The sequence below is a fragment of the Colletotrichum destructivum genome, chromosome 8 (assembly GCF_034447905.1).
Source record: "Colletotrichum destructivum chromosome 8, complete sequence".
Lineage (NCBI taxonomy): Eukaryota > Fungi > Ascomycota > Sordariomycetes > Glomerellales > Glomerellaceae > Colletotrichum > Colletotrichum destructivum.
This window is the reverse complement of record NC_085903.1, coordinates 1343135-1369269: the sequence shown is the minus strand read 5'-3', so window position 1 is coordinate 1369269 and position 26135 is coordinate 1343135. Positions and strand designations below refer to the sequence as shown.

The window sequence follows — 26135 nt, the reverse complement described above, 5'->3', positions numbered from 1 at the left end:
TCGCGACGGGAGGACGGGAAGCAGAGGAGAAGCGGACTGGGCGGCAGCCCCGTGCTTTGAAGCAGACCACCGTTTTTCTGGAGGGTTTCCCCCTCAGTCTCGCCCGTCGAGTCTACTTCGTTTCCAACCCCCAACTTTCGCTGCCCAATATCACTTGGGCTGGTTCGTGGCTCTTGATCTAGTTTGTGAAAAAACGTCGGTGGCCGAATCGTGAACATTGGGTCCTTTATAAGTGAGACTTAGGAGTGAAGAAAACAGCCATCGTATCTTCCCTCTCTATTGGTCTTTTTTTCCGTCATGGCTGTGTGTGCCCTTATGACTGGCAGCATCTGATTCGCGGCCTCATTGCCATATCCCCCCCCCGGGGGGGGGGGCAACCTCGCGTAAGATTAACTTGGGATCAGGTACGTGGATGCCGACGAGCATAACCACGACGCGCCATGCCCATGGCCAATACAAACCTCGAACGGTGCTTCACATTTGCTCGTCCTTCCTTAAATCGATGACAACATCGGATCAATCGGCCGGCGTCAGCCACACGTCCTCGTCAGCCGGCCTTATGGTTCAGCTCCCTGTATTGTAAGACGAGAACGATGTTGGAGGGGTGGGCCGTCCATTCGCAAATCAACAAACACCGCGCAGGTCCATCAGCAGCTAGCACCCAAGCCTCATAGTTGAGCAAAAGTTCGTGAGCGTTAGGGCTTAGTGAGGGACGGGCGTAGAGACGAAGCTCCATTTCACCCGGAAATGATGTATGGGTGTGATGGTTAACTCGGGTAGATCCATGTTCATACATCTTCAACGTCTCTCGATCCCCTTTCACATCGTGACTGACATCTCTCCTCGTCCGTCCACCCAACTTCTTTCGTCCATATCAGACAAAAGAACTCGATAAGCTTGCCGGCAAAAACAACCCAAATATAGAGTTTAGCCCGCCTCTCACCTTCCTTACGTAGGGCTGGCGCTCCTGTCTGCATGTGCGGGTGCGCCCTTGGGTATATGCTTGGATAACTCAGCCGCTAGCTCGGCTCCGGATCCGAGATTCGATGGTCGTCCGCAAATATGAAGAAACTCAGGCAATTGACTGGAAGAGATGGGGGGGTGCATGCGTTCGTGGGATGATGTTGATAGTGATGATGTGCGCAAGAAGACATGCAGTCGTTGCCCTTTTCGTTCTATTTTATCTTCCGAGAGGCCCGAGCTGAGTGGCCGAAACCCTTCGAGTCGCTCAGACTTCGAAAGCCGTATGGGGTTCTCGCAATACGTGTTAGCGTACGCAGTGGCGGGCTCGTCATATTCGTGTGGGAGTCGACGACCGACGACGAGCGGGAGGCCATTCGTAGCTCACCCGTCTCTCCACCATCCGGCCTCCTCATCGTATCCAATGATGTCAAAGTTGATGTTCATGCTCCTGAGCATTGTGCCCATGGTAAACTCCTGTCTGTCGTTAGTGCCTCGCCCCTCCCCGTCCCCGGTTCTCGTAGTACTCACCTCGACCTCCTCATCATCTTCACACACCTCACTTCCATCATCATTAACTCTCAACTCCCGAGGCGACTGCTCCCTCTCCCCTTCCTCCTCAACATCCCCATCCACATCAACTCTCCCACGGCGCCTTTCCTCGTCATGCTTCTCTTCCTCAAGCATCCTCTTCGCGAATCGGACCCCGTCTTCCCTCTGAGCTTTCCTCATACCCTTCAATCCGCCCATCCTTTCCACCCTCTCCCGAGACCCTTCAAACACTTCCTCCGCCGCGATCCGGCCTGCCGCCCTCCACTTCTCAATCAACCCCACAAGCTCCTCGTCAGTCTCGCCCTCGCCCGCGCCGCGGATCCGCCCAGCCTGCCGGATGATCTCCTCTCTGCCCTCGGCCTCCCTCGTGACCTTACTACTGCCCGGCATCGAAGCTCCGCACTTCGCGACCGACCCAGTTCCGTGAGGAACCCCCCTTGTTGACGAAGGAGACGCCCCCGGATGTAATTGTGGCCGTGGCACGCTGAACGGCCGGCGCGAGGGTGCGCCCATCTGCTTCGCCGGCGTCACGGCCTGAAGCCCAACTGGTCGCGGCCTCGTGGCCACCGACGCGGCCGTTGTGCTACCCGGACCTGCACCCGAGTCCGAGTCCGCACGGGTCTCCCAGTTCGGCTTCGGTGGCGGAGATGGTGCTGCACCATCCTCGGCGGCGGTGTCGGGTCCCGCCTCCCGGTCCCGCACCATGGGTGACTTGAAGGGTTTCCGAAGCGTCTCGTTGGCAACATCTACCCTTCTTCGTTTTGCGGCTGGGGTGAACATTGTGTGCACTTGTGCTACCACGTAGGTAATCAAAGACTGTGTCTTGCTCTCGACGCCGAATAGGTGGTGAAGTGACGCACGGAGCGCTTGGCCGACGTGGGGGGGGGGGGGGGGGGGGGGGGGGGGGGTCGGGTGGTTTTCACCCTTTTTGGTTGGTGTTACAGGAGGATTTTTCGATCCGTTATGTCTGACGCAGTGATTGACAAATCATGCACCACCTTTTGGATTCTCGAGTTGAAAAACAAGACTCGTCATCCCAAGACTGGAAAGTTCGGGATATTGAATTACATTGTTATTAGTGCAACTGCAGGCCGCGCCGGAAGTCGACCCCATAGTCACTGCCGCCAAGATCTTGGCCGGTCTGCAAGTCATGTCTCAAGGTAGTCTGGACGAACACGCAGAGGGCCCAGATCAAACAACTCATTCGAACTAATCAACCACTGCCCTAGTATACCACAGGAATTAAACAATGCGCCCGTTGGGTCTTCCACCGTTCGCTGTAAGCCAGCCTTTTCCACGCTCGCAGTCATCTCACATGTCCGTATGCACATCACGAACCCTAAGCCGTTCCGGAGATGGCGAGTAGTCCCCCGCCAATCCAAAGTGAAAGAAAAAGGGACAAAGAAAAACAAAGTAGCACTCGTCCATAACCCCTGTTTTGCGCCTGTCGATGCAGCGTGACCCTCCGCCGACACGGATATGTATAGAAGAGAATGTGAACTAAATATTCTACGTGACGCTTATGCCGTGAAGTAAAAAATATCAGAGGTATCATAGAACCAAATGCACTCCGTAATGGGCCGAAAGAGGCCAGGATGCAGATGAATGGTACAGCCAAAGCGGTAAAATAAAAGGGGGAAATGGTATCACGAATCGACCCGCACTCTCTTGGGCTCGTTGCCAACCTCGGGACCCTCGTGTGGTCCGCTTACGCTGATCTCGGGGCTCTTGCGCTTCGTGCCCGTGTTGTTGTCGTCCCTTAGGAAGCTGGGACCTGAGCCGACAACGGGAGTCGCAAAGTTCAAAGGACTAGGCAGCGTGTTGCTGTCGCTGCCGCCCCGCGAATACCACTCCGGGTAAAAACTGCTGGGGCTGGGTAAGAACTCGTTGTTCAAGAATCGGGATGGGAGAGCGGACACGGGGGTGTCAATATTCATGTTATTGTTTTGCTGGGGAGGCGGGCGGGCAAACGGGTTTGGCGGGCCCGTAGCGCCAGCCGACAAAAGCGTTTGGGCTGACGGGGATGGTGGCGGCAGCACCATGCCAGAAGAATGTGACTCGGATGCGTGGCGCCGAGTCGTCTGGGATGTAGTGTCGGTTGAGTTGCGAGGAGAGTTTGACTCGGCAGTTGCGCTACCGCCATCCGAAGGTTCGTCGGGAATCTCCACCCTCAAACGCGGCCGCGCACCGCCTCCAAGCTTCATGCTGTTGGTGCGAGACGGCGGAGTAAACATTGTCTCTGGAATTGACGATACCGAAATGTTTCGGGTCTTACTTAGAGATTGAGTGCTGGCCCGTGAAGGTATAGGCGGAGACGTCGTGGAACCATTGGTCCGGGATACGGCGCCGACATCGACGGACTGGGACCGATTGCCCTCAATCTTGATGTTGCTCTGATCAGGGAATGGAGGGCGATTAGACTCTACTTTGATGCTGTTTTGCTCGGAGGCGAACGAGGCCAGATGCTGGGATAGAATGGAGCGGTTCTCGTCAATAGGCGTGAAGATGCTGTGCTGCTTGCGCTGCGGTAGCTTCTTAATTGCGCTGTCCGTATTCAGAAGTGGTGGTTGGGGTCGCTCTTGTTGCTCCGATCGCGGTTCCATTGGCGCCGGCATTGATGCCTCCTGGGATTGCGGCGGCGGCGGCGCCTGGGATTGCTGCTGCTGTTGAGGCTGTGGAGGTTGCGGTTGCTGCTGCTGCTGGAGTTGAGGCGAATGTTGCGGCTGCTGATGCTGATGGTCAAGCTGCTGAGGCTGTGGTGGCGGGGGTGTGATCTGAGGCGGTTGCGGCGGCAACTGCTGGGTGGGAGGCTGTGGCGGAGACGGCGAGATCCGAGAAACTTGAGGCCCGGGCCCTTGCTGACCTTGCGGTTGCGGGTAGCTGGGCGGCATGGAGCGGCGCTGATCTTCCATGTACTGTTGCATGTGCGGGGGGTGGTGGCTAGGGGGATACGATGGGTATTGAGGGCCATGCTGCTGGGGGAGTCCGTGAGGCATGTTTGGGGGCATGTTGGATTGGTTCTGAGGGTTATATATGGCCGGGTTAGGCATGTACGCAAAGCCGTTGACGGGGGGTTGCTGAGATCCAGGGCCGACGGGCTGGGGGCCCATACTCGGTCCCATACGGCGAATGTCTTGTCGAGAAGCAGGACGCGATCCCATGCTAGGCTGCGGCGTGTGGCCGCGTTGCACGGGATGGCCAGGGTGCTGCTGAAAAGACATGCCGTTCGGGATGGGAGGAGACGCTGACGGCGTGTGGTGTCGCATGTGGGGGAAAGAAGCTTGCCCTTGGAACTGAGGAGGGATCATTTGAGGCTCCTGCGGCGGCGTGCCTTCGGGGTCCTCATCTTCGTCCTCGTCGTTGCCGCCGTTGAAATCTGAGGGGCCCTTATGCTCGTTGGGGCCACCGTGCTAAGCGAAGGTCAGCATTCTGCGTTTGCAACTTGCGACTGGGCGAAGATCTTACGTAGGTATACCTGGTGATCATCTCCCGCATGTCTGTGGAAGAGTACTCGTACAGCTTCTTGTTACTGCCAAAGATGAAGACAGCGACGTCCACGGAGCACAGGACGGAAAGCTCGTGCGCCTTCTTGAACAGGCCACCCTTCCTCTTCAAAAAGGTGCTGTACGCGACGCGATAAATCAGCGAGGGCCCGTAGGAGGTGCAAAGGGGAACTAAGGGTCAACGAGCTTACACAGAACGGTTCCTGTCATCCTTAATGGCTTTGATCTCAATCTTTCTGCGTCCCATTTTGATCCAGATGCTCTGGTGAGCGGTTGGCGAATAGGTTCGAGACGACTGGGCGCGTTGGTACCGGGCCGGAGAGAAATATCGAGGCGAGCGACTCGGATGCCGATTGGCAATGGCGCGGCGGCGGCGGCGAGGTCTCAGCCGTTGCGGTTGAGGATGCGTCGACTGGCTCTAGGAGAACGAGGAGAAAGACCGGATGGGTCTCAAAAGGACGGGGGGCTCGTGGAAGGTCGGAAGTAGAGCTGGGTTTGTCTTGTCGGAGCGGCAAGCTTAGCCGATCAACGGAGCGAGTGGAAACAAGAGTTAGCCAGAGCAAGCCGATCGCTTTTATCTAAATGGCCTGTCTCTTGGGCTGTCGTTGCGCACTGGTGATGCGTCAGTCAAACTGGACATGGACCAGGCAGCGCAACCCGGGACCAAACGGTATTTGAAGCGGGTGCGGGTGCAGACGAAGGTTGTTGGAGTAGGGGAGTAGAGCAGATGGAGACGACGCATCCAGAACGTACATTGATCCCATTACAAGCGCAGATGCGACAGGTCTGGGATGGACAGGCGTCGCGTTGTGAGGTGCAGGTCGATGGGGCTGAATCTGGCGTGGATGATTCTAATAATAGACGCGATCGTGTTCACGTTGCTGGGTGTGGGAAGACAGACAGTGAAGGAGGGAAGGGGGAAAAATAAGAATGATGGATGGGAGGGAGTGGGTAGTGGAGGGGACCAGCAGTTCTACTTGGTGCAGTGCAGCAGCGCAGCACCTCAGTCGCAACGTGCAGGTGGTACCAGTCGTGAGGCAGGGCAAGCAGCGAGAGTGAGGGTGAGAGTGAGAGATGAAAGAGTGTGCGTAGCCAGAAATGATCCAGTAAGGATGCAAGAACAGAAATTGTCGGGGAGCGGGAGCAGCACTGGGCAGAGCAGTTTAGCGCGGTGCAGTATCAGCAGGCAAGCACCTTGGTAAGAGAAGTAGTAACAAGGGATGGATGGTAAACGAATCCCGGGACGTGTAGGGACGAAGGAGGGGAGGGGGGAAGGAAGAAAATGGGACTGGGGAGGGGGTCTTTACTGCAATTACCCTGCCGAGTCCAGAAGCAGAAGCAGAAGAAGAAGCCAGCGGGCCCTCTTCTTGTTTCCAGGCCCTGCCATGCACATTGCAACGAGCGAGTGGACCACACACCTCCTTCGCGCCGTCTTCTCCTCTATCCAGGTAGACGGTCCTGTTCTCACCTCATTTGCGCCGTAGCACCTCACCTTTGGGCCTCACTACCACCAACAAGGCAAAGTCGCGAGGACTCTTGGAGCGTGCGGTTGTATGACGGGGGGTCCTGGTGGCCGTTGCGAACGCTCGTGAAACGACAGCCTGAGGAGACAGGGAATGAGAAAAGACGTGAGACGGGCTTCGGACACTGTGACCGCCGCGCAAAAAGTTTGCTAGCCACACAGTGTGCAGTCGCAATCTCCACCTGAGTCCTGCGCACTGTCCAAGGGTCTGGTGGGGCCTTTTGTACTATACCGCCTCGAGTAAGGTACCGGCAGCCATTGCGATGGTCTTGCCGCTAGCGAGACACTGCAGAAAAGATACATGTGGCAGGTGTCGTCAAGACATCTGACGTCTACATAGTAGCAGACATGAGGTGCGTGCGGGCCGCCGCGAGGATGATTAGGGCGCATACCTGTACAGCGACCCTTCCTCGCCCTGAGAAAACCACCAACAGCTACCGGCACCAAACCAACACTGGCCCAGGTCCGGATCAGCCCAGAGAGCATTGAGCATTGAGCATTGACATGCCACAAGCCTCGACCTGGACATTCGAGTGGACTCGACTGACGCCGGAACTCTGAACCGGACTCCTTCCCCCTGGACCTTGGCCTACCCATTGGCCAGCCATCATAATCTCCATCTTAATCATCACCATCACCTTCATGATTTAATCACCACACCCCTCCAGGACCTTCTACCCACCCCAAACCTCTCATCCGTTCGATGTCCTAGCTGCTTACTCTCCACGCCTAAGCAGAGAACTGTAACGCCGCGGGGCCGTGAGGGAGGAATGGAGGATGTCATCCAGCGAGCAAACAATGTGCCCGGGCCGCATCTCGAGCTTTTCCCCCATCACCACAACCGCGCCGCCACCACCGTCGGCGCCGGCGCCGGCGCCGGTGCAGGAACGCAGGAACGAAGTCTTGCATGTAGATTCAGGCACACGGATGAGGCCACAAGGGCACACAGGAGAGAGGACGCTCTCCGAGAGCACAGGCCGCGCCCCCGAGGACGGGATCTAATCTGCCATCCATTCTCCGTTGTGTCGAAACCGACTCAGCCCTCGCGAATCATGTCCCGGCATACAGTACCGCATTTCAGGTTGGACAATTGAGTTCGAGGATAGCCTTGGCGCCGACGGATCCTGCGTCGCGGTCGTGTCGTGCATCTCCCTCTCCCTTTTCTTTTTCACTCTCGACCCTCCCCTTCGTCCGCCCCGTATTAGTATCTTCTCCTTGACTGGCGACAAGCTAGCCATCACCGAACGCACACGCTTCCCAGCTGCCCCAATCACCACCACCTAGCACCCAAGTACCCAGTATATTGGCCGACTCCCGACTCCTCGACCGACGATTCCTCCGCCTAGACAGGTCCTTAAAGGAACACTACCCATCCTCCAGGGTGCTGCATTTCCGCCGGAGGTGTGGCCAATGGCTGAATGGTTCAGGGCCCTTCGACACAGTCCGTCCGCTCCCGTGGTTCTGCGCCGGACATTTCGTTTCACAACCCTTCTCTTCCACGTATATACTATGGTTGTTTGACCAACCCAGTCGCCCATCATCCAGAATTAGATCACTCCCCCACTGTCGACGATACCCCGCGTTCATTGTCTCACTCTATCTGCCCTGGTCACCATGTTTTGAGAACTGAAAAATGGAGATGTTGTCTCTGTCTCTCGTTGTTCGAGAAACGACCATACGCCCCCCCACCCGTTTTGGACATTCACACCTTGCCCAACCTTGCTGGCTGTCAAGCTTCGGGACGACATGGAGGCTCGGCATCAGATAAACGACCCCAGAGAGATGTCAATCCTCGTCTGCGACCCCGTCCTTCTTTGGAAACAACCTCCCGAATTCGCGGCTCGCCGTCTTCTTGTTCAGACACGTCTGCTACCGTAGTTGTATGACGAACGAGACTAGGAAGCGACCCAAGGAGAGGCCGGAAACCAGTAACATTCTCTCTCTCTCCCCCCCTTCTTCCCCGTCTCATTGCCCAACGCCATCCCACCTTTCAAATTAACCATATGATTGAGTTAAGCGCCGGCCATGTACAACGACATGGCGCTAATCTATTCGAGGCCGGGTGGAAGGGCGAACGAAATGCTTGGAATGCTTGTTCTCAACCTCACGTCAAATCGCCCCCCACCCCTCATTCCGGGGGTGCCATATCGGGAGTTCTGTAGCATAGCCGCAAAAGAGCCTCTCGCTGCCCAGTTTCCCCTCTATCCCGTCCCTCGTACGGCGTGCAGCACACACAACGCGCGTAACGCACAATTAATCATCATCATCACCATCATTTTTGTGACGGTGTGAGGTCGACGTGCATGTTTCTTGAGGCTAAGGCGCACGGGAGGAACGTTCCTGGGCGCAATTCGCAAGCCGATTGGGCCTTGCTGCTTTGTTTCCCAGAAAACCCCCTCCCCCCGTTCCTGTCACCTCCGGTGTCTTCCACATCATCCTTGTCCAAGGCTTGCAGCAGCAGCTTCTAAAAATATCCTATTTTTAGTATTTGACGATCGGGAAGGGGAGACGCGCTCCGCAGCCACGCGACCTACAGATCAGTTCCCGCCAATCAACGCCCTTCGTCCCTCGCCCTTTGTCCCACGCTCTTCTCGCATCACGCATCACGCATTACCGTCCACATGTTTCCCTGCGACCCAAAAAGTCACCGTAATTGACCGGACGATCCAATCCGCCTCCTCACCCAGCTTCTTCATCTACCAAGAACGGCGTTCCCAACCATTCATTCTCCCCAATTCCCCCACCATGACGGGCACTCTCAAAGAGGCCCTCGAGGCTGGCAAGCGGACAAAACCCTTGGGGCTTGGGTGGCCTCATCATCAAACCTTGTTTCTTCTTCGTTGCTCGGGGCCTCGCTCTGGCTCTTGTTGCGCCAGGTTGCCTTGCCATTGTTCCGTCCGATCATTTCCCTTGCCTGCTGTTTCCCCCTTGGAGTTCTATCTGCCCTTGACCTCGCAACGCCGGATTCCCACGTCTTACCTATGTCAGGCGGGCACTTCCACCAATCACCCCTCATGTCCTCGGTCAAACGTCCCCATTTTGCCCGATTCGCCAATTTCTCCCCGCCATGGTCAGTCATATGGAACGTCAAGTTTGATTCTCTCACAGAGAAACCCCCCTTCTCCACCATGCCCATCCTTGCCCTACCCTCCCGCCTCTCGAACCCATGTCAGATTACTCCGTACAGTCGTGCCGCATCCTTTCCTGCAAACTAGTCATACCTCCATGCATTATCGGTCTGGTCAGCCAGCCCCACCCTATCTTGAAAACTACCTTGTCTCCCCAGTTGGTTGCCCTCTTGACCAACCTGCCACCATTTCACACGCATTACCCCGACCGAGAGCTGCATGTTAACCTGGAAAATCAGTCGTGATGAGCTAGCCTTGTTCTCTTCACTGCAGAGCCACGACACATTCATTGCCGGGAATTGAGTCACTTGCGGAATGATTTCGTATGTGGTTAGCTGCCCACATATCGCGGTTTTGGCTAAACTTAACAACACCAGACGCCGTGCCGATGCATCACTACATGCTTGCTTAACCGCTTGCCAGCCCCCCTACAACCTAGCTTTTTGCGCGCCCTCGGAGAGCGATCCACCCTCTGCCGTCCAATAACATGTGTTCATCAACCCTAGTCCAGATCCCAAGGCCCATAGGTTTGGTTCCCAACTCCATATCCTTCCTCGGTTGTCAAATGCATGATCTCAATTTTGGAGTGTTCGGTCCGACCTCACGTCAGAAGTTTTCTGGCTCAAACACTCGCGCGCGACAGACCGCACGTTCTTTTAATATCAACCTCAGCTTGATCGATTGTATGTGCCCTGAACGCCCCTGCATGAATGTCTTGGCATGTCCCTATTGTTAGCAACCGGGGACGGGGACGGAGACGGTTGAGTGTGGAGATCTTCCCCCGTTCTGGAAAGTTCGTCGGTAATTTAGACGATCGGCTGCAGCAGTCGCATGTTGTTTGTTATCAGGCGCCGGAACCAGTTACCGGCTGCCCGGTTTCTCGGCCGTCTCAACCATATTTTGGCATGTGCGACCCTGCGATGTATGGTCTGCCGCAGCCTCTGACAGTTGCTAGAATTTGTCGTTGGAACTCAACATCGTCACGAGGCATTCATGGCCCGGGCGAGCCGGCACCGCCCGCTGGAGCATTGTAGGTACCGAAGCCGCCATGTTCCGCGATGCCGTTGTCGGTTTTCATCGTGCCATTAAGCATGGGGCAAAGCCTTGGCAAATGTCAGTTGAATGCTCGTGGAAGGATTGAACGTGAGAAAGCAGGTGGGAAACTAAAGATAACGGAACAGCAGAGGAAAAAGAAATATCGGCCAAATAAGCGACGAAGGTTGGTGCTGGGACGTCAAACATTCGAACTACGAGATGCTTGTATATCCCTGCTGTTGACGATGCTGGTGTGCCAGTACGGTTTATGAGTGTACTTGTTGTACTTGTACTTTTTGGCCTTTGGTTGCTGCATTTCTTTTGGCTGTCCCTTGGACGCCGCTGGCTTCTTCGCTGCCTGCTTTTTGGCCATTGACTGCCTGGCCCCTCGGCTTAGGGGTTCGCGGCTCTTTGGCTTTTGCGTCTCTTCGCCTTCTCGTACTGGCGGGGATGGGGAACGGACAGACGCCCGTCGACGCTTGCGCAGGAACTTGCACAGCAGAACGAAGCGACGGTTTCCCCCACGTCTGAACATGCTCTTGAGGTCTGAGGTTGGACGGGGAGGTAGAATGAAAGCAAAGGGAGCAATACTTCTTGTTGGTCTTAATGTGTCCGACCTGTCCACAATTGGCACACTTTCGGGTAGTGCCAGTAGCAGCCCGGTCTGCTTCAGGGGATCCGGCGTCGGTCCCACTCTTGGATCGGTGGAGTCCTTTCTGTTGCTCTCGTCCGATACGGCGTTGCTTGTTCCTGTTGAGCCGTTCGAGCTCCTTATCAATCCTGCTAGGTGGTCAATCAGGTGTTCAGCATCTACTGAAGGATATTGCCTACTCAACCAGGCGACGTCGGTCGTCGTCAGCGACTCCGGTGGGTCGTCCTTCGTAGATACTAAACACATGACTATGTGAGCGGGGAGCGCATGGATGTTGAAGGATAGACCGGAGAGGGGATGGGGAGGGGGTAGCCGTGGCGGGAGTTCGTACTTGAAATCCTCCAACTCCAACTCCTTCTTTCTCTTGATGTATCGGTCTATAATGACAGGGTCTTCAAGGATGATGACCTTTTGCTCAACAGCGCCCTGCTCATTGAGGACTTCGCGGGTAATCTTGAGCTTCTTTCGCTGGTTCCGACTGGTGGATGTTGTCAGGCCAGTGATTTGACTCATTCCTTCATCAGCATGCGCGGGGGTCTGTGCTCTCTGAGGGTTGAATCGGTCGTCTTCATCCGGCGGTGGAGGGACGACGAGGTCATCATCCTTTTCTGTGCCGTCCTCCAGGCTGGCCTTTTGCTTGTCCCAAATTTCGCGAATGCCTTTTCTGTACATTTGCTCTTGTTCCTTGACGTTGTAAGCGTGCCCGTTCTTCATCCGCTGTGTGTCCGGATGGGCTGCCATGGCATCGGCCGCAGTTGTATGGGAACCACCCTTCTGAACAGTCTCGATGTAACCGCCCTTCATGGAGGTTCTGATGAAACTGAAACCAAGGCCGTGACCTGTGGGGTCACCCTGTCCGTGAAGCTTCAACATGGCCTTGCCGGCGCACGCATCAATGAAGGCTTTGCTGGTCTTCCATGGCGCCATCTTGTCGGCCAGCTTCTCCTCGTTCTTCTCGGCAGCCTTTTTGCTGCCCTTGGCGGTGCCTGCACCGGTGCGTTCCTCGTCATCTTCTTCGGCGGCCTCCTCATTCTCTTCTTCGAGGTTGACATTGTTAGGGTCAAAGCCTGCGTCTTCCAGCATTTGCATGCCAAGCTGCATGCCGTCGATCAAGCATACGTCTTCGGGCTTGATCATGGCACGGATGGAGTTTTCATCCATCAGTTGCTCGTTCGGTCTTAGACCCCAAAGACCTTTCTCAACCTTTGCGTAGACGAGGAACTCTTTCAGCTTTTGCCTATTTTGGGCATCTGTACTATCGGCAATGTGCTTCGTTACCTCCGATAGGTTGACGAGGCTGTGCTCATTTCTCCTCATCATGCGATACGAGATCATCTTGATTCTGTTCTTGGAAGCGTTGGTGACCTTCCTGGAGTGAGGGCCTGGCACCTCGACGGAAGGAAATGTCTGGCCGACCACGTAAAGATGATCGATCTTGTGCAGGTACCAACTTGATCCATCCACGCCTGTGGAACTCCGAACGCAGAGGAAGTCGGTGGACCGTGGCTTGTGCTTGAATATGGGTGCCCGATACATCTGGTTGTGCAACGTAGGCATGGTCTGTCCGACTTCAACCTCGCCGAATATGGCGAACGGTGACCTGTCCTCGGGCAACAAAACGTGTGACTCGCCAATTTCCATTTTCGGGGGCGTCTCCTCGTCGTCCATCTTCTTTTTACGATAGTAGTTGATGACACGGTTTCCCATGCCAAAGTTGGAGAGAACCGGGGGCGTCCTCTCGCAGTATTCGAAGAGCACTGCAGTTGAGTTGTCTGTGATGCCCAAATCCTTGGTAGTTTTGAAAACTTCGTGTGCCTTGCCCTTCATCGTTTTGCGCTTGTGGAAGCCCAGCTTGCTGAATCGGATCAACTGACGCTCGTGCTTGCCGAACTTGAAGTGAGGTCGATGAAAACCATCTCTGCGAATGTCCAGCTTGACCTTGTAGAAGGGCCATGCAAGTTTGAGAGCCGGCATGCTGTGCTCAACAGCCAGGTTGCCCAGAGTCGCTCTGACCTTGTGCTGGTGATTCTCCTTCAGTGCCTCGTACGCGTCATCGTTAGACATGTTGAAGCGAGAGGATAAGTCGGGTCTCATGTGACCATTGGCCATGCGCGTCATCTTATGCTCAATACGCTGGCGCTTGGGACCGCGCTGTGATTCGGCTTCTTCCAAAATTAGGTAAGGGTCGTTCAGGTCGAGGACAACTCGTTTGGATGCACGTTTGGTTACATCTTCGAAGGAGTCGAATGAGGGTGCGGTGAATCGAGGAATCTCGGGCAACCCCTTCGGCGGCGGGGGTCGCGTCTTCTTCCGTGGTGGCGGCTTTGATTCTTCGTCCTCAAGGAATTCAGCCTCCCAGTCAAAGTCAAAAGCATCGTCGTGGGCGCGCTTGAGAGACGCAGCCGCTGCAGCCTCGGCCGCTGCTTCTTGAGCCTTCTGATTGTTGAAGTCTTGCTCGGCCTGCTCGATGCGAATGGACCAGTCATCGCACACCATCTCAATGTCGTGGAGCGTGAACCCAGCCACTGCCTCCGAGTCCGAGTCCTGCTCCAGGTTGAATTCTTCCGCTTCGGCCTCATCAGAAGACTCCTGCAAGGCGCACGTCACAAGGCCTTTGGCGTCGTCGTCAATGCGCCTCTGTTTGCGGGTCACAGTAGCAGGCCCGGGAATGCGGAAGAGCTTCTCCTGATCGGCAGCCAGATCCAATGTCAGTTTGGAAAACATAAGCGTCTTTGGTCTCTTGGTAGGCTTCTTCTCGATCCACCGAGCCTTCTTGGGGGGCAAAAGCTCGTTCCATTTCAGTATGACACCCTTCTGCCAGGTGGGCCAGGCTTGCTTGACCAGGTCTTCGGCGGTCTCTGCGGGAGCTGGAATCTCTGGGTCCTGGTTGGCAGCTTCGTAGCCAGGCTCGGGGTCGAAGTTGATTTCTCGGTATTGCGATACATCGGCATCATCGGGATCGTGAACATGTGGAGCTGGTGATGGCGGACCGGGCGCCTCGGTCGGGGAAGAAGGGCCATCTCCAAATAGGTCGTCGGTGTCGTTACTCGTACCTCCGTCATCGGTGAGACCTGGAACAGACAAGGAAGTAGCGACGTTGCCTTCCTCTTCATCCGGGAGATCATCGTCGCTAATGTCTTCAAAATCTTGGGCATCGTCCGCCTTTCCAGACTGATCAAAGGGTGTGTCGTCGATAGTGATTCCAAGGTCGCCGCCATTCTGAAGCTGGCTGAGGGTTCGTTCGATTTGCTCATCGTCCTGAGCGTCCTGGGACTTTTGAAGGTCCTCGCGAGGTGGCGGAGACTTGATAGTGTCGGCGCCCATGTCGTCGATGTCTGCACGAATATCGCCCCTCTGGCTCCTCCGATATTGTGCACCGACTTTTTCCAGATCTATACCATGCCTCTCGCTGTTGTCGGTGATGCGTCGGGGACTCGGTTCGTTTGGGACAAGCTCGTGAAGTCGATGGGGCGACGCGTCGGTCGGCTCTGGGGAAGCAGGAGGGAAAGTTCACGTAGAGCCGCAGAAATTTGGGTGACTCAGGTGCGATTTCTGCAAGGATGCCTGAGGCCCAAAGAGTCAGCCAATCAGTCCGCGTCGAAGAAGGCAGCCATGATCATGGTCTGTGCCTGCCCGTTTTACCCCAGTAGTCAAGAGCTGGGGCTGTTTCTCCCATACCTAAAATCAACACCTGGCTGAGGTAGGTTCTGCCTACCTTGCGCCGGACGGCAGAGGTAATTGATGATGCTTGGCTGGTGGATTCTGAGGGAAAATTTGGTGTTGCGTGACGATATCGCTATGTTCGAAGTGAAGTTGGGTATTGATTGATGATGAGCTGAACGTAAAATAGGAAGATGGACGAGTAAGGAGGACCGTTGTTGGCTAGCAACCTTGAGGGGAAATTCTTGGCTACTTGTCATCGGCAAGTGGTTTGTATGCGGATTGAAGGTGGCTATCTTTTGTAGTCAAGAGGTGCAAAGTGTAGGGCGATGGTGGAGGAGGAAAGAGGAAAGAGGGTGTGAGTGGGCCTCGTTCACTTGCGTGAGGAAGCTGCCAACCCTTGTCTTTGGGATTGGAAAGAACGACAAGAATAATCGTATTTCTCTGCCGGCGAGCACTTATCTAGGTGATATGAGAACATCAGGAGGAAAAGGCCAAGTTTCTTCTCGAAAGACACCTGCCCGACCGAGGGGGGGTGAGGGGTTATCTCCGTCGACGGTTCAACTTGGTGTCAAGTGTTTACTGAACCACGGCTAACGAAGGAGGAGATTCACCAGCGCCCGAGGTTCCATCGTTGCCGCTTGAAATGAAGGCGACCGCTATCCATCTAACCGTTCCAATCTTCCCTGACTTGTGTTGTCGCTTAAGAACACAAGGTGAAGCCCGAGCAGAGCCTCAAGTGGCGGCTTCAGTATTGACCATCGCCCAGAGTACCTAGGTGTACATTCGTCTTCGAATAGGCTGTACCTAGCTTTTTCTCTCCATTCGTCTCATGCCCACATCAGCAGTCACTCCGTGTCTTCATCAGCTGTAAATTAGCGCCCAATCCTGGCTGTGGCGAAGTGTCAACACGTCCTTCACCTATCCGAATAAGGGGCGACTGGCCGTGGTCCAGCTTGCTTGACATTTCTGTGTATTCCGCAAAACTTAACTGGTCCCGATCCAAGGGCGGTTGCTTACACATGCAGATGGCATCCTTCCACAGCGGTTTTGATGTGTAATCTTTTGACGCCCTCCCTCTCTGATTATCAGAAAAAGCCTTTTTTTGCAAACTCCGTACGCCCTTTCTTTAGTAACGCGTAAACGAGAACGATGACCCTCCCGCCATACTCCTGCTTCCCATGCCCGACTGAATATTATCTCAACTACAACTACGTTTACTTGCAGCGCTTCTCGACAATGCTAACGCCGTTCTCCTCGTACTCCTTGCGCGAGATCCACATCTGGTGGAAAGTACCCAAGCTGGCCAGAATACTGCCACCGATCCAGGCACCGAAGCGACGCTCGCTGGAGAGGCCGGCCGCGTGGATCTTGATCTTGAGGCCGGGGTACATGGCAGTGAGTTCGTTGTTCAGGCGGTCGTTAAAGCCGTTGAGCAAGCTGGTGCTGCCGGTGACGACGATGTTGCCGAGAAGATTAGGCCGCAGGTCGACATCGACAGCGTTCAGGGCGGCGCGGATCAGCTCGGGGATCGTCTGGGACTTGTTGAGACGAAACTCCTCGTTGTTGGTGGGGAACGCCGCTGTCTCGTCCCACATGCCTTCCGAGACCTTGTATCGCTGCTCGCGCCACATCTGGTTGGCGCCGTTGGGAAACTCGAAGACGCGGCCGGGCTGTGTCTTGGCAAACTCCTCGTTTTGAGGCACGGCATACTTGCCGGGTCCGCGCCAGGTCTCAACCACCGACTCCTTGAACTCCGTGATGAGACGCTCGTCCTCATAGGTACGGAACGAGTCGGTGATGGAGAAACCAAACTGGCGCTGCTTGAACTGGGGAGGGGCGCCAGCATCAACGGGGGTCTTGTTCTCGACCATGAATGTAGGGATAGGTTCGATCTTGGGCTCCGAGGTCTCCCACAGGCTGCGGATCTGAGAAGACAGCCACAAGCCACCAACAGGGGACTTCTGAATGGATCGCTTGAGAACCATGCCGTCGTGAATCGCTGTGACGGACGTGTTGGAGCCGCCGACGTCGATGACAAGGGCGCTGGCCTTGCCGGCGGCAAAAGCAGCCAGTACAGGCGTCCGACTCAGCCAGAAGGCAGGGCAGCCCCAGTTCTCCATAATGATTTCAATGGCCTTCTCTCTGGACTTGGCGTTGTTCCAAGGAGCCTCTGTCATAAGAAGGGGATTCTCTTGCAAGGCCTTCTCCTGTGTCTCGACGTCCTCCATAGCTACGTCGACATCGCCGTTGGCCGCGCCCTCGACTTCCTCCTTGGGATCATCGTTGAGGCCGTTCTTGGACGGGGGAGTAGGGCGTGCGGGTTGGAGGCGCGTGATGAGCATATGCTCCCAGAGCTTGTTGGCGACATCCCAGTCCTCAACGACGCTGTCACGCGACATATAGTTGTGAACCTCGAGGTCGGCGCGGGGGATGAGGCACTCGTCGCCGAATACAGTGGTCGGGGTATCGGAGGAGCCGACGCGGCCGTAAAAGGACGGGAAAACGGACTTGGGAACATCTTCGCCCGCGAAGCCGGCACGCGTGGTGCAGTAGCCTGGATCGAGAACCAGAGCGGAGACCTCATCTATTCGCGATTGTCAGATTACGCGACACGCACCGTGCCGCGAGAATGGCTCTCTTACCTCCTCCATAAATGTCGGTCGGCTGGACCGACGAGGACAGCGGTTGTTGCGACATTTTGTTGGGTTTGCAGATGTGATGCGACGGTCCACCGGGATGATTGAGATGGATTGAGGGCGTTGTGGTGGGTTGTTGCGATGTTGCACCCGATTGAAGGTCGCGTTGACAGAATTTGGCGCGGTGGTTGTCGGAAGGTGCAAGGCTGAGGTTCCAGCCACACCCCACTGTGTCATAGCGCAACACACTGTACGAGCTCTCGGTGTGGGCTGCTTACCGAGACGGAGCTTCTGCAATTCGTAAAATCGTACACGAGCAGCCCCATTGACCAAAGGTAAGATTGGAAGATGCGGACTTAGGGGACGCGTATCGCGTCCATGGAATTCGGGGTTTTATGCAAGCTCAGTAACCACGCTCCTTCCCGTTGCAAAGAAACATGATCAGTTGTATTGTTAGGCCAGAGCGCTCAGTTGAAGCTGGAATTTATTTGCTCAGATCGTGTCATACTTTCGCATCGTTTTCAGGGAAGCAGAATTGAACAGTCAGATGAAGGTGCAACAAGGGGTATCTCAGATATTCCAAATAAAAAAATCACAGCCTGGGTAAGTCCTACGCCAGTCTGAAGCATCATGTCACAATATACTCGTCTTCTGACTCGAAATCCCGCCCTTCTCCATACAGCACCTCGCAGGCGCCGGCCAACGGGATATCCATCACAGCGTCTGTCCCTTCATTCCAGATATTCTTCCAGTTGTACCCTCCCATTGGCAACCGGTTATCCCTCTTGTCTCTCGATCTCCTCTTCGGCCCGTCCCTCAATCGACCTTTGCTATCAATCACCCCGACCTTGGAGGCGTCGTCGACGACACACTCGATGGAATTTAACGGCAGCGTCAAGATTTCGGTATTGTACGCCGCGAGCGCAATGTAGATGTACACGCCCAGCATCGTGAGGAAGGCCGGGATCGCAAGGGACCACCACCGGTTCGGGTAGTAGTAGATGCCCAGCGCGTGCAGGAACGGCGACGGGAGGTAGGACCACAATAGGTAGACGAGAAAAGTCAGGGTTGAGAAGAGGTACAGCACGAAGCCGTAGTACTCGTAGGTCGGGACCTGCGGCGATGCACGGGGAACGGGCTCGAAATCATCATCTGAAGCGTCAGGGGTCGTTGGTCTCGAAGGGCGAAGCAGCGAGGTCAGTGATGGCGAGGGCGGTAGAGGGGTCGGTGGGCGACCGTAGAAAGGGGGGGCGAAGTAGTTGTGATGTAGGGGTCGCGGGGGCAGCTCTTCGCCGTCGCTTGACTCGGCCGAAATGGACTGATTGTCGGACAGCACTTGGTCTTCGTCGTCTGAGGAGAGTGACATTTTGGGCGGGAGGCCCAAGCAGTCGGGGCTCTGCTGTCGATGTTGCGGCAGGGTGGTGGTGTTGTAATAGGCAAGATTGCTGCATTGGTTCTGCTCCAGTTGCAACCTACCATACCTACCTTGAAACAATCCCATCGGTTCCACTTATGACCAGGATGTGGACGGGGTAGTGGGGCCGCGTCCAGTTGTGGCTTGGCGGCAATTATACAAAACTCGTTTTAGACCTCCTTGCTCTTCTCTCCCGCCACTGTTGTCGTAGAAGACAGTCTGGTGTATGTCTTATTCGAAATCACATTTATGGCTTGAGTAGCATCATGGTCAGAGAGTACCAGCGAAAGATTTGTGGAAGTTGACTACAACGTAAGTGCGATGCACGGCAATAGTCAACATGGATATCTTTGTTATGGTATCAAATAACACTTTCTTATGGAAGCACTTGCTAACTTCACACATCAGTAAACTTGGATCGCAAGGTTTTGTTTGCGAGACCAGCTTAACAAGCCGAACTTCTATCCTATTTCTACCCACAGCCACTTGTGTTATGTTAAATTTGGTCCAAAAGCTGGCAATCTACAAAAACGTCGATTATCGCTAAGTTCGAAAACCAGGCGTCAGTGAATCCTTATGACTCAAGACAGTGCAAACTACAGAACCGCGCGCAGAGGCAATACAAACAGTGATAGGAAAACACACACGCTTGATTGGTTTCTCCCAAGTTTATAATCCGGTAACTCTAGGGCGCCAGTCGTTATTTTCTTTCTCTTCCTTCCTCAAATCTACCTATCACTACCTCAAGGAACTATCCCGTCATATTTCCTGTTTATTCTCGAGATCCCACGCCAGAAACAACTCTTTTTTGGACCAATCTGTCATCATCTAGACGCGCCGGAGTCCGAGAACTTGTCGGAGCCAATCTAGATACGCTCACGTTAGCCAACACCTGCCTCAAGAAGCAAACAAACTTCCATCTGGCAAAGTACTCACCCCGCCTGTTTGGCGTCTCATCGATCCAAACCCGATCCTGCAGATACTCACGAGCCCTCAGCGCCTGCGCCCACGTCAGCCCGAACCGGACGCTACTGTGTCTGCTGCATGTCACCATCCCGCACGTCCGACACCGGAAGTAAATGGCTTCGTCCCGCGACCTGCAGAAGCCACACTGCGGGGGCTCCGCCCGGTTGTTCATGTCCTCGGCCACCCACGACATGGGGAGGTGGTGGTTGCAAAGGGGGTCATCGGGTTGAATCTCGAAGGTAGGCCACGCGCGCGTGCCCTCTTGAGGTCTGCGGCGGTAGGCTCTGCGACTGCGTCTCCAACGTCTCATCTCGGGCTAGCAGGCGTTTCTAATTAGCAGAGGCTCTCGTGGGGATGGAGCGGGGATTCTTTCTGCCTTACTTGTGTGTTGCTCCCGTCAGCGTGGTACATGAAGATGCTGTACCGTCCCCGACCCTGCTGAATGCGATCTGCCTGATTCATGTCCTCCATGTTAGGCTGGTCCATCATCTGAAATCCCCCCATGGGCAATGGCTGAATCGGTTCTACAATCTCAAGATTAGCAGGGCTCCCCCATTTGTCGTGGATGATGGCAGGTAACAAGTCGAACTGGTCGGTTGCGAGTGGTTCGATTGGCAACAACCGCCATCCGGGCTGGACTGGAGCTGAGGCACTTCTTATAAGTCTCTCACTAGCACAAACACTCCCTCTCCTTGTCCCCGTTGTGTCTTGTTTTCTGACTGACTGAAGTAAGACTCACTCACCTAGAGGTAAAGGTTGCCACAAAGCATCCGCTGCTTGTGGGTGGAACAACTCAACCTGCTGCTGCAATTGCGGTTGCGGTAGAGGTATAGGCATAGGCACAGGCTGCACCCGGGGTATAAGCTGTCCCAAAGGCTCCAACCGGGCAACCGCGGGAAACTCGTCCGGGTCTTGCCCCTGACGGTATATCTCGCCTCGTTCACGTACCGGGACGCGGTCGTCTCCTTCCTGTGGATAGAGTCCGCACCCCCGAGCACATCGTCCACGCCAGTCGCCGCCGCATTGGTAGCAGAACTGATGCCCGCACGGGCACCTTTGGAAGAAAAGGTCATTGTCAGCCGCTTGAGGGTCACCGTCTGCGCAAGGGTTGCGATACTCACGTTATGTGATAACATCCCTCCGCAAGTTCGATGATCCGCCGACACCGTGGGCAAGGAGACAGATTTTGCTCGTCCATGGTGTCCATCAACATCTCATCCTCGTCCTCTTGCCGGCACGGCCGTCCAGGATGCGTGTGCTGCCTGCACCGTCGACATGTACCCTCTCCACATGCAGGGCACTCCATTTCGTCGTCCCTGACATGCGCCCCCCGAGGCGGTATAAACGCCGCACACGCCGGTGTGGAGCAGTACATCCTCTCTCCCCCCACCGTCTCGTTCTCCTCCCTAATCTGCCGATATAGGCTTAGCAGGCCGGGCCGTTCCCGATCCGCGCTTTCGATTTGGTCTTGGTGCAACGGCTCGCAGCACCGAGGAGGCCATCCCCCGGCCCTCAAACCCACGCGAATACACGCCCGTAGACAGGGTGGACACATCCAGCAGCCGCACGGCAGCCGGCTCTTGGGCTGCCGTCCTCCACTGCAGACGATGCAATTCTGTTCGTTGTTCTCGTTGGCTTCATCCGACTCCGAGGTCGCTGCGCTGTTGGGTCTGCTGTCTGCCAGCAGGCGGTTACGTTCCTCCCAGGTGATGTACTGTCTCGGGATTGGGTCACCGGGGATTTCGTCGAGATTGGGGGGCGGGCGGCGTCTGCCTGAAATGCCGCTCTGTTGAATGGCGATGGCTAGTTGCACATCGGGGCCGGCCATCTGTAGCGCCAATGTTGCCGCGTTCTCGACTTCCTCATCGGTGGCAAACTGCAGGGTATCTAGGTTCAAGAACCCATGGCCGATTACAAGATTTGCGATGTTCTCATCGAGCCGTTGAAAGTGTTCCATCTTGTGTATGGCCTATTAAACCCTCGAGTTTGAGGTCTCGACGTTCTTAATGTAGCTGGATCTTGAATGGACTTCTCGGTTTTGAAGCGGTTTACCGATTCGACGATCAGAAGGGCAATGTATAACTCACGCCTCTCGGTGAGCTTACACATGCCATGCAAAGGTGAGCAGTGTAAATGATAAACTGAGTGATGCACCATGCTGGAGACAGGCGCAAAACAAGGCGACTGAAAATATATTCTTTTTGGCATCCCAAAGGCAGCAAGTCAGTGAATTCGGTACTCATGAAAGGGGATTCAGTCACTCATTCATGGTTGCGTGGAGACACAAGTCGAGTTCGGATGAAACTTGTGAGGGCAAAGAAACACCCTCGAACTTCCGAAGGGGGCAAGACGTCTGCACAATCTCAAGTCAGGAATCAACTGTTGTGCATGGATCAAAGGTTCCGGCATTGCACAGCACTTGATATTCGATACTTTCATGGCTTGGGACTACACTCATACATGTGCATCTGTGCTGGCATCAACAACTCATGTACAACACCAGCAGCAGGCAGAGCTTACTCCGTAATGAAGACTGACGTTGAAGAGTCACGGCCATCACAGAAGAAGCGAAGCGGACTCATGCATAGTTGGACTGACTCGAGTCAAATTCATAGATGACACTGGAGCTACTGCGCCCCTCCATCATCTCAGCGCCGGCCAAAGCCGTCCTTCTCCTACCGCCGCGTTGGATTAGGTTGCTAAGCACCAAGCGGCGTGTTTGGTATATCTCGGATCCCTTGCGCCATAATAGGTGACATCGTCAAGGCATGATGGGATATTCTCGTCAGCGTTGACCGTGATTTCTTTCCTCCCTGTCCAAGCGACCGCTGTAATGTTGTGACATTTCCCGTTCCAGCCATAAAAAACCAACCGCCCATCGGTGGCTGTGGCCAGTGAAACCCCTATAAACTCCGTGCATCATAAACTCCGACGCTGCCATCCGGGATATGATTCGATAAACAAGAAGAAAAAAGAGCGGTAATAGTAACAGTAAAATAAAGTGGATGGTGGGTATAAATGATCAATAGCTGAAGTCCACGTTGCCCATTTGGGACAACATCTTCGCCTCTGCCGAGGTAGAGTTTCCGGTGGCGCCCGTGTTTGTCGAAGTTGCTGAATTCGAGTTTGTATGTGATGTTTGAGTGGTCTGGGTGGTCGAATTCGTCTGCGTCTGCTGCAGTTCGTGATCCAGAGGGGGCTGGGCGCTTGGTGACCAACCTTCATCCAGAATTTGTTGAAAGCTCCAACTGGGTTCGAATCTAGTGCTGTTCCAAGCATAGTCGACACGCTCGTACATTTCATCAATCTGCTCCAAGCTAATCTTGCTGGTCTCGAAGACCATGCACCACACAAATAGGACAGCCAATATGCAGAAGGCGCCCCAAAGAAAGAAGATCTTGGGACCAATATCGGCCGAACCGGTTCCCTGTCCAACCATGAAAGGCGTGCCGTATGCGATGCCGAAGTTGAGCAGCCAGTTTGAGGCGGTTGATATGGAGTTGGCCTTGGCACGGACTTTCAGGGGGTAGATCTCGGAGGTAATGACCCAGCAAACGGGTCCCCATGATGCGGCGAAGAAAAAGATGTTGACGGCGCAGAAAACGATAAGAATCGTCTGGGCAGCCTGTTGCAGGTTTTCTCCGGCTGCCGTGGTAAAGGAGGCAATGAGCAGCTGACAGACCGCCATACCCATGGCGCCGACCATGAGAAGTTTGCGTCGACCCCAAGACTCGATGACAAGGAGACCCGGGATAGTCGACACGACATTGATGATGTTGATGATAAGAGCCTTCAGGTATGGGTTCTCTACCTTGGCCCCGTCGAAGAAGGACGTGCTGTAGTACATGATAAAGTTGATACCCGTGAGTTGCTGCAGCATCTGCAGGCAGCATCCGGTGAGGGTTCGTCGGCCCAGGTGAGGCGACCCATAAAAGATTTCCTTGTACGAGTCTGGGCCAAGTGTAAGTTCATACTCGTGGTTTGCGATGATTTCCTGAAGCTCCTCAAGCAGAGCGGGGTGCGTGATGTCGAGACGCCGGAGGCGACTGAGCGAAAGACCTGCCGCCTCTGGCTTGCCCTGTTTGACGAGAAAGCGTGGTGTTTCGGGAAGGACGAGAAGGCCGATGGCGAGAACAACGGCCCACACTAGTTGAAGGCCGAGAGGCACCCGGTACGCAGCGGCCGTTTGCAGCTTTTCGGTCAAGATGTTGACAAAGGACGCAGACAAGAGGCCTATAGTGATGGAAAGCTGGTAGGCGCATACGAGGGTACCTCGAATCCATTTCGGAGCCATTTCCGACTGATAGACGGGCACGAGCACCGAGATGGATCCGACTCCGACACCAGCAAAAAACCTGCATGTTTCATCAACGACGTGTTCCGCGGGTAGCCAAAAATGGCATTGTTTTCGTGTAGCATACCTTCCGACCAGAAGCATTGGAATATCATGCGCACAGACTTGGAAAATGCCGCCAAAGCTGAAGACGCCGACGGACAGGATGAGCGAGATACGACGACCCCAGCTATCGCCGATAGGTGCAGCCAAGAGGGCGCCGAGGATAGTGCCAGCACTCAGGATCGCGACAATGATGGAGGATTCGGCGGGTGAAATGGCGGGCAACCCGTTTTCGGTGTAGCCGGTCGTGAAGTCTCGTCGGAATGCCGTCATGGAGAGAATGCCGTTGATGGTTCTACAATGCATCGCGAATCAGCCTCGTAATCACCTGATAACCCTCCAAAGGCACGAGGGCCCGTCGCGCGCCTCGCATTCGTGGTGTTCCTCCAACACACATGCGCACATGCAAAGGATCGTCGATCGGGGCCCGGCGGGCTGCTTACCCAGTGTCGTAGCCAAAGAGCAATCCGCCCGAGGCGACAAACAGGCCGACCATGATGGCCGGGGCCGACGAGCCGGCGACATTGTCGGGCTTCTGCCAGCCCATGGCTATCGCCATGGTGAATGGGAGGTCGGGCGACGTCAGTCCAGAACGGGATCGTGGTGCTACGAGAGGGCGCTTCTCTCTGGTGTCGTTGAGAAGGGTGGTCGAAATGGGCCGGCGACCATTTGACTGACGAGCGGCGGGCGAGTTCAGAGTGGTGAATCGACAAAGTGTGGATAACGATGGATGGATAGGATGGGATGGGACAGACAGGCAGGCAGATGGGTGTGGAGAAGGAGGCAGGGAGACGGACGGGCGAGGTATAGAAGAAAGTCGGGCGGTCGGGTCCCGGTTACTCAGGCAGGTCAGTCGGAAGAAGGGCCAGAGCCACAGCGAGCCCAGAGCACCAGAAAAGCGAAGCGTGAGAAGCCTGCCAGCGGGGAGGAGCCAAGCCAGAAAGAGAGACACAGAGACGAAGTGAGCCAGCACAAGTCTGGGGTGTGTGGGACTTGGAGGGGGAGATGTGCCAGTCAGGATGGAAGGGGAGAGGAAATTGTGGGGATGGAAGGCGAGAAAAAGCAGCAGAAGCCTAGCTGAAGGAAAAGCCGGCACACAGCACCCAGCAAACACTGTGAGAGCAAATGCAGAAGCGGCCAGCAGCAGGCGCGCGGCCGCTCCAACGTCTAGGTAGGTACCTCAGATACCCCCCCAAGTATACCATCGTCCGACTCCTTCTCACATCCGGCTCCTCCTCTCTAGCTTTCGCACTGCCTGTATGGGGTTTCTCTGTACTCCTCCCCCCTCAGGTCCTGGGCCCCCCGGGATGGTGGCTGCAGTCATGATTGGCTCATTTCGTTTTTGGGATGTGTTCTCGTCTGGGTTCCACCCACTTCCTTTCTCCGGGCTATACTTGATCGAGACATGGTGCTTTCTCCCTTGTTCCCCCTAGCGCAGAAGGCGTGAGGGAGTGTGGAAATGTGGGCGCTGCGCGAGGGATTTTGTACTGCTGTCACTGCCGGCAGCGCCATTCTATTCTGTCGAGTCTCCAACAGGCAGACCTGACAAAGTAACAGCTGGCGCGAATGGTAAAGTAGTCGAGGTAGCTCAAAAGTACTGATATAGTTATCCTGCAAAAATCTTGAGGCGTCAGTCCGAGTATCAGACTGAATGAAGTTATTGGCGGACCTCCAACCAGAACCCGCAGCCCCAACTCGACTTTGGCAG

General features: G+C 55.2%; 8 protein-coding genes across 8 annotated transcripts; 1 reads left to right on the top strand and 7 right to left on the bottom strand.

Annotated features, from left to right (window-relative positions):
* Positions 1-853: 853 nt before the first annotated feature.
* On the bottom strand, positions 854-2292 carry CDEST_12256 (uncharacterized protein; the record flags this gene model as incomplete). Its single annotated transcript, XM_062928412.1, has 2 exons — positions 854-1437; positions 1492-2292. The coding sequence occupies 2 exons, from the start codon at positions 2290-2292 to the stop codon at positions 1345-1347; spliced, it is 894 nt and encodes a 297-aa protein (XP_062784463.1). The 3' UTR covers positions 854-1344.
* A 247-nt stretch (positions 2293-2539) lies between these two features.
* CDEST_12255 (Putative transcription factor, MADS-box) lies at positions 2540-6256 on the bottom strand. Its single transcript, XM_062928411.1, has 4 exons — positions 5769-6256; positions 5207-5627; positions 4978-5134; positions 2540-4922 (listed from the first exon to the last, which is right to left on the bottom strand). Exons 2-4 carry the CDS (start codon positions 5260-5262, stop codon positions 3159-3161), a joined length of 1977 nt encoding a protein of 658 aa, XP_062784462.1. The 5' UTR covers positions 5263-5627; positions 5769-6256; the 3' UTR covers positions 2540-3158.
* A 4643-nt stretch (positions 6257-10899) lies between these two features.
* Positions 10900-14676, bottom strand: CDEST_12254 (Putative transcription initiation factor TFIID subunit 1, histone acetyltransferase; the record flags this gene model as incomplete). Its single annotated transcript, XM_062928410.1, has 1 exon — positions 10900-14676. The coding sequence occupies one exon, from the start codon at positions 14674-14676 to the stop codon at positions 10900-10902; it is 3777 nt and encodes a 1258-aa protein (XP_062784461.1).
* Positions 14677-16229: 1553 nt separating this feature from the next.
* Positions 16230-17712, bottom strand: CDEST_12253 (Putative Actin family, ATPase, nucleotide binding domain-containing protein; the record flags this gene model as incomplete). Its single annotated transcript, XM_062928409.1, has 2 exons — positions 16230-17599; positions 17658-17712. The coding sequence occupies 2 exons, from the start codon at positions 17710-17712 to the stop codon at positions 16230-16232; spliced, it is 1425 nt and encodes a 474-aa protein (XP_062784460.1).
* Positions 17713-18279: 567 nt separating this feature from the next.
* CDEST_12252 (uncharacterized protein) lies at positions 18280-19017 on the bottom strand (the record flags this gene model as incomplete). Its single annotated transcript, XM_062928408.1, has 1 exon — positions 18280-19017. One exon carries the CDS (start codon positions 19015-19017, stop codon positions 18280-18282), a length of 738 nt encoding a protein of 245 aa, XP_062784459.1.
* A 257-nt stretch (positions 19018-19274) lies between these two features.
* On the top strand, positions 19275-20762 carry CDEST_12251 (uncharacterized protein). Its single transcript, XM_062928407.1, has 2 exons — positions 19275-19377; positions 19474-20762. The coding sequence occupies exon 2, from the start codon at positions 20386-20388 to the stop codon at positions 20608-20610; it is 225 nt and encodes a 74-aa protein (XP_062784458.1). The 5' UTR covers positions 19275-19377; positions 19474-20385; the 3' UTR covers positions 20611-20762.
* A 1-nt stretch (position 20763) lies between these two features.
* On the bottom strand, positions 20764-21988 carry CDEST_12250 (Putative IBR domain, E3 ubiquitin ligase RBR family, TRIAD supradomain-containing protein; the record flags this gene model as incomplete). The annotated part of the gene is made up of 2 exons (XM_062928406.1): positions 20764-21085; positions 21153-21988. 2 exons carry the CDS (start codon positions 21986-21988, stop codon positions 20767-20769), a joined length of 1155 nt encoding a protein of 384 aa, XP_062784457.1. The 3' UTR covers positions 20764-20766.
* A 1065-nt stretch (positions 21989-23053) lies between these two features.
* Positions 23054-24986, bottom strand: CDEST_12249 (Putative major facilitator, sugar transporter, major facilitator superfamily; the record flags this gene model as incomplete). The annotated part of the gene is made up of 3 exons (XM_062928405.1): positions 23054-24386; positions 24453-24722; positions 24871-24986. The coding sequence occupies 3 exons, from the start codon at positions 24984-24986 to the stop codon at positions 23054-23056; spliced, it is 1719 nt and encodes a 572-aa protein (XP_062784456.1).
* Positions 24987-26135: the final 1149 nt, after the last annotated feature.

Coding starts and splice junctions, on each gene's coding strand:
- CDEST_12255 (XM_062928411.1), bottom strand. CDS start 5,262: ATGGGACGCAGAAAGATTGAGATCAAAGCCATTAAGGATGACAGGAAC. Junction 5,135..5,206: donor GATGACAGGAACCGTTCTGT/GTAAGCTCGTTG, acceptor CGTCGCGTACAG/CACCTTTTTGAAGAGGAAGG. Junction 4,923..4,977: donor TGATCACCAGGTATACCTAC/GTAAGATCTTCG, acceptor ACCTTCGCTTAG/CACGGTGGCCCCAACGAGCA.
- CDEST_12251 (XM_062928407.1), top strand. CDS start 20,386: ATGGAGCGGGGATTCTTTCTGCCTTACTTGTGTGTTGCTCCCGTCAGC.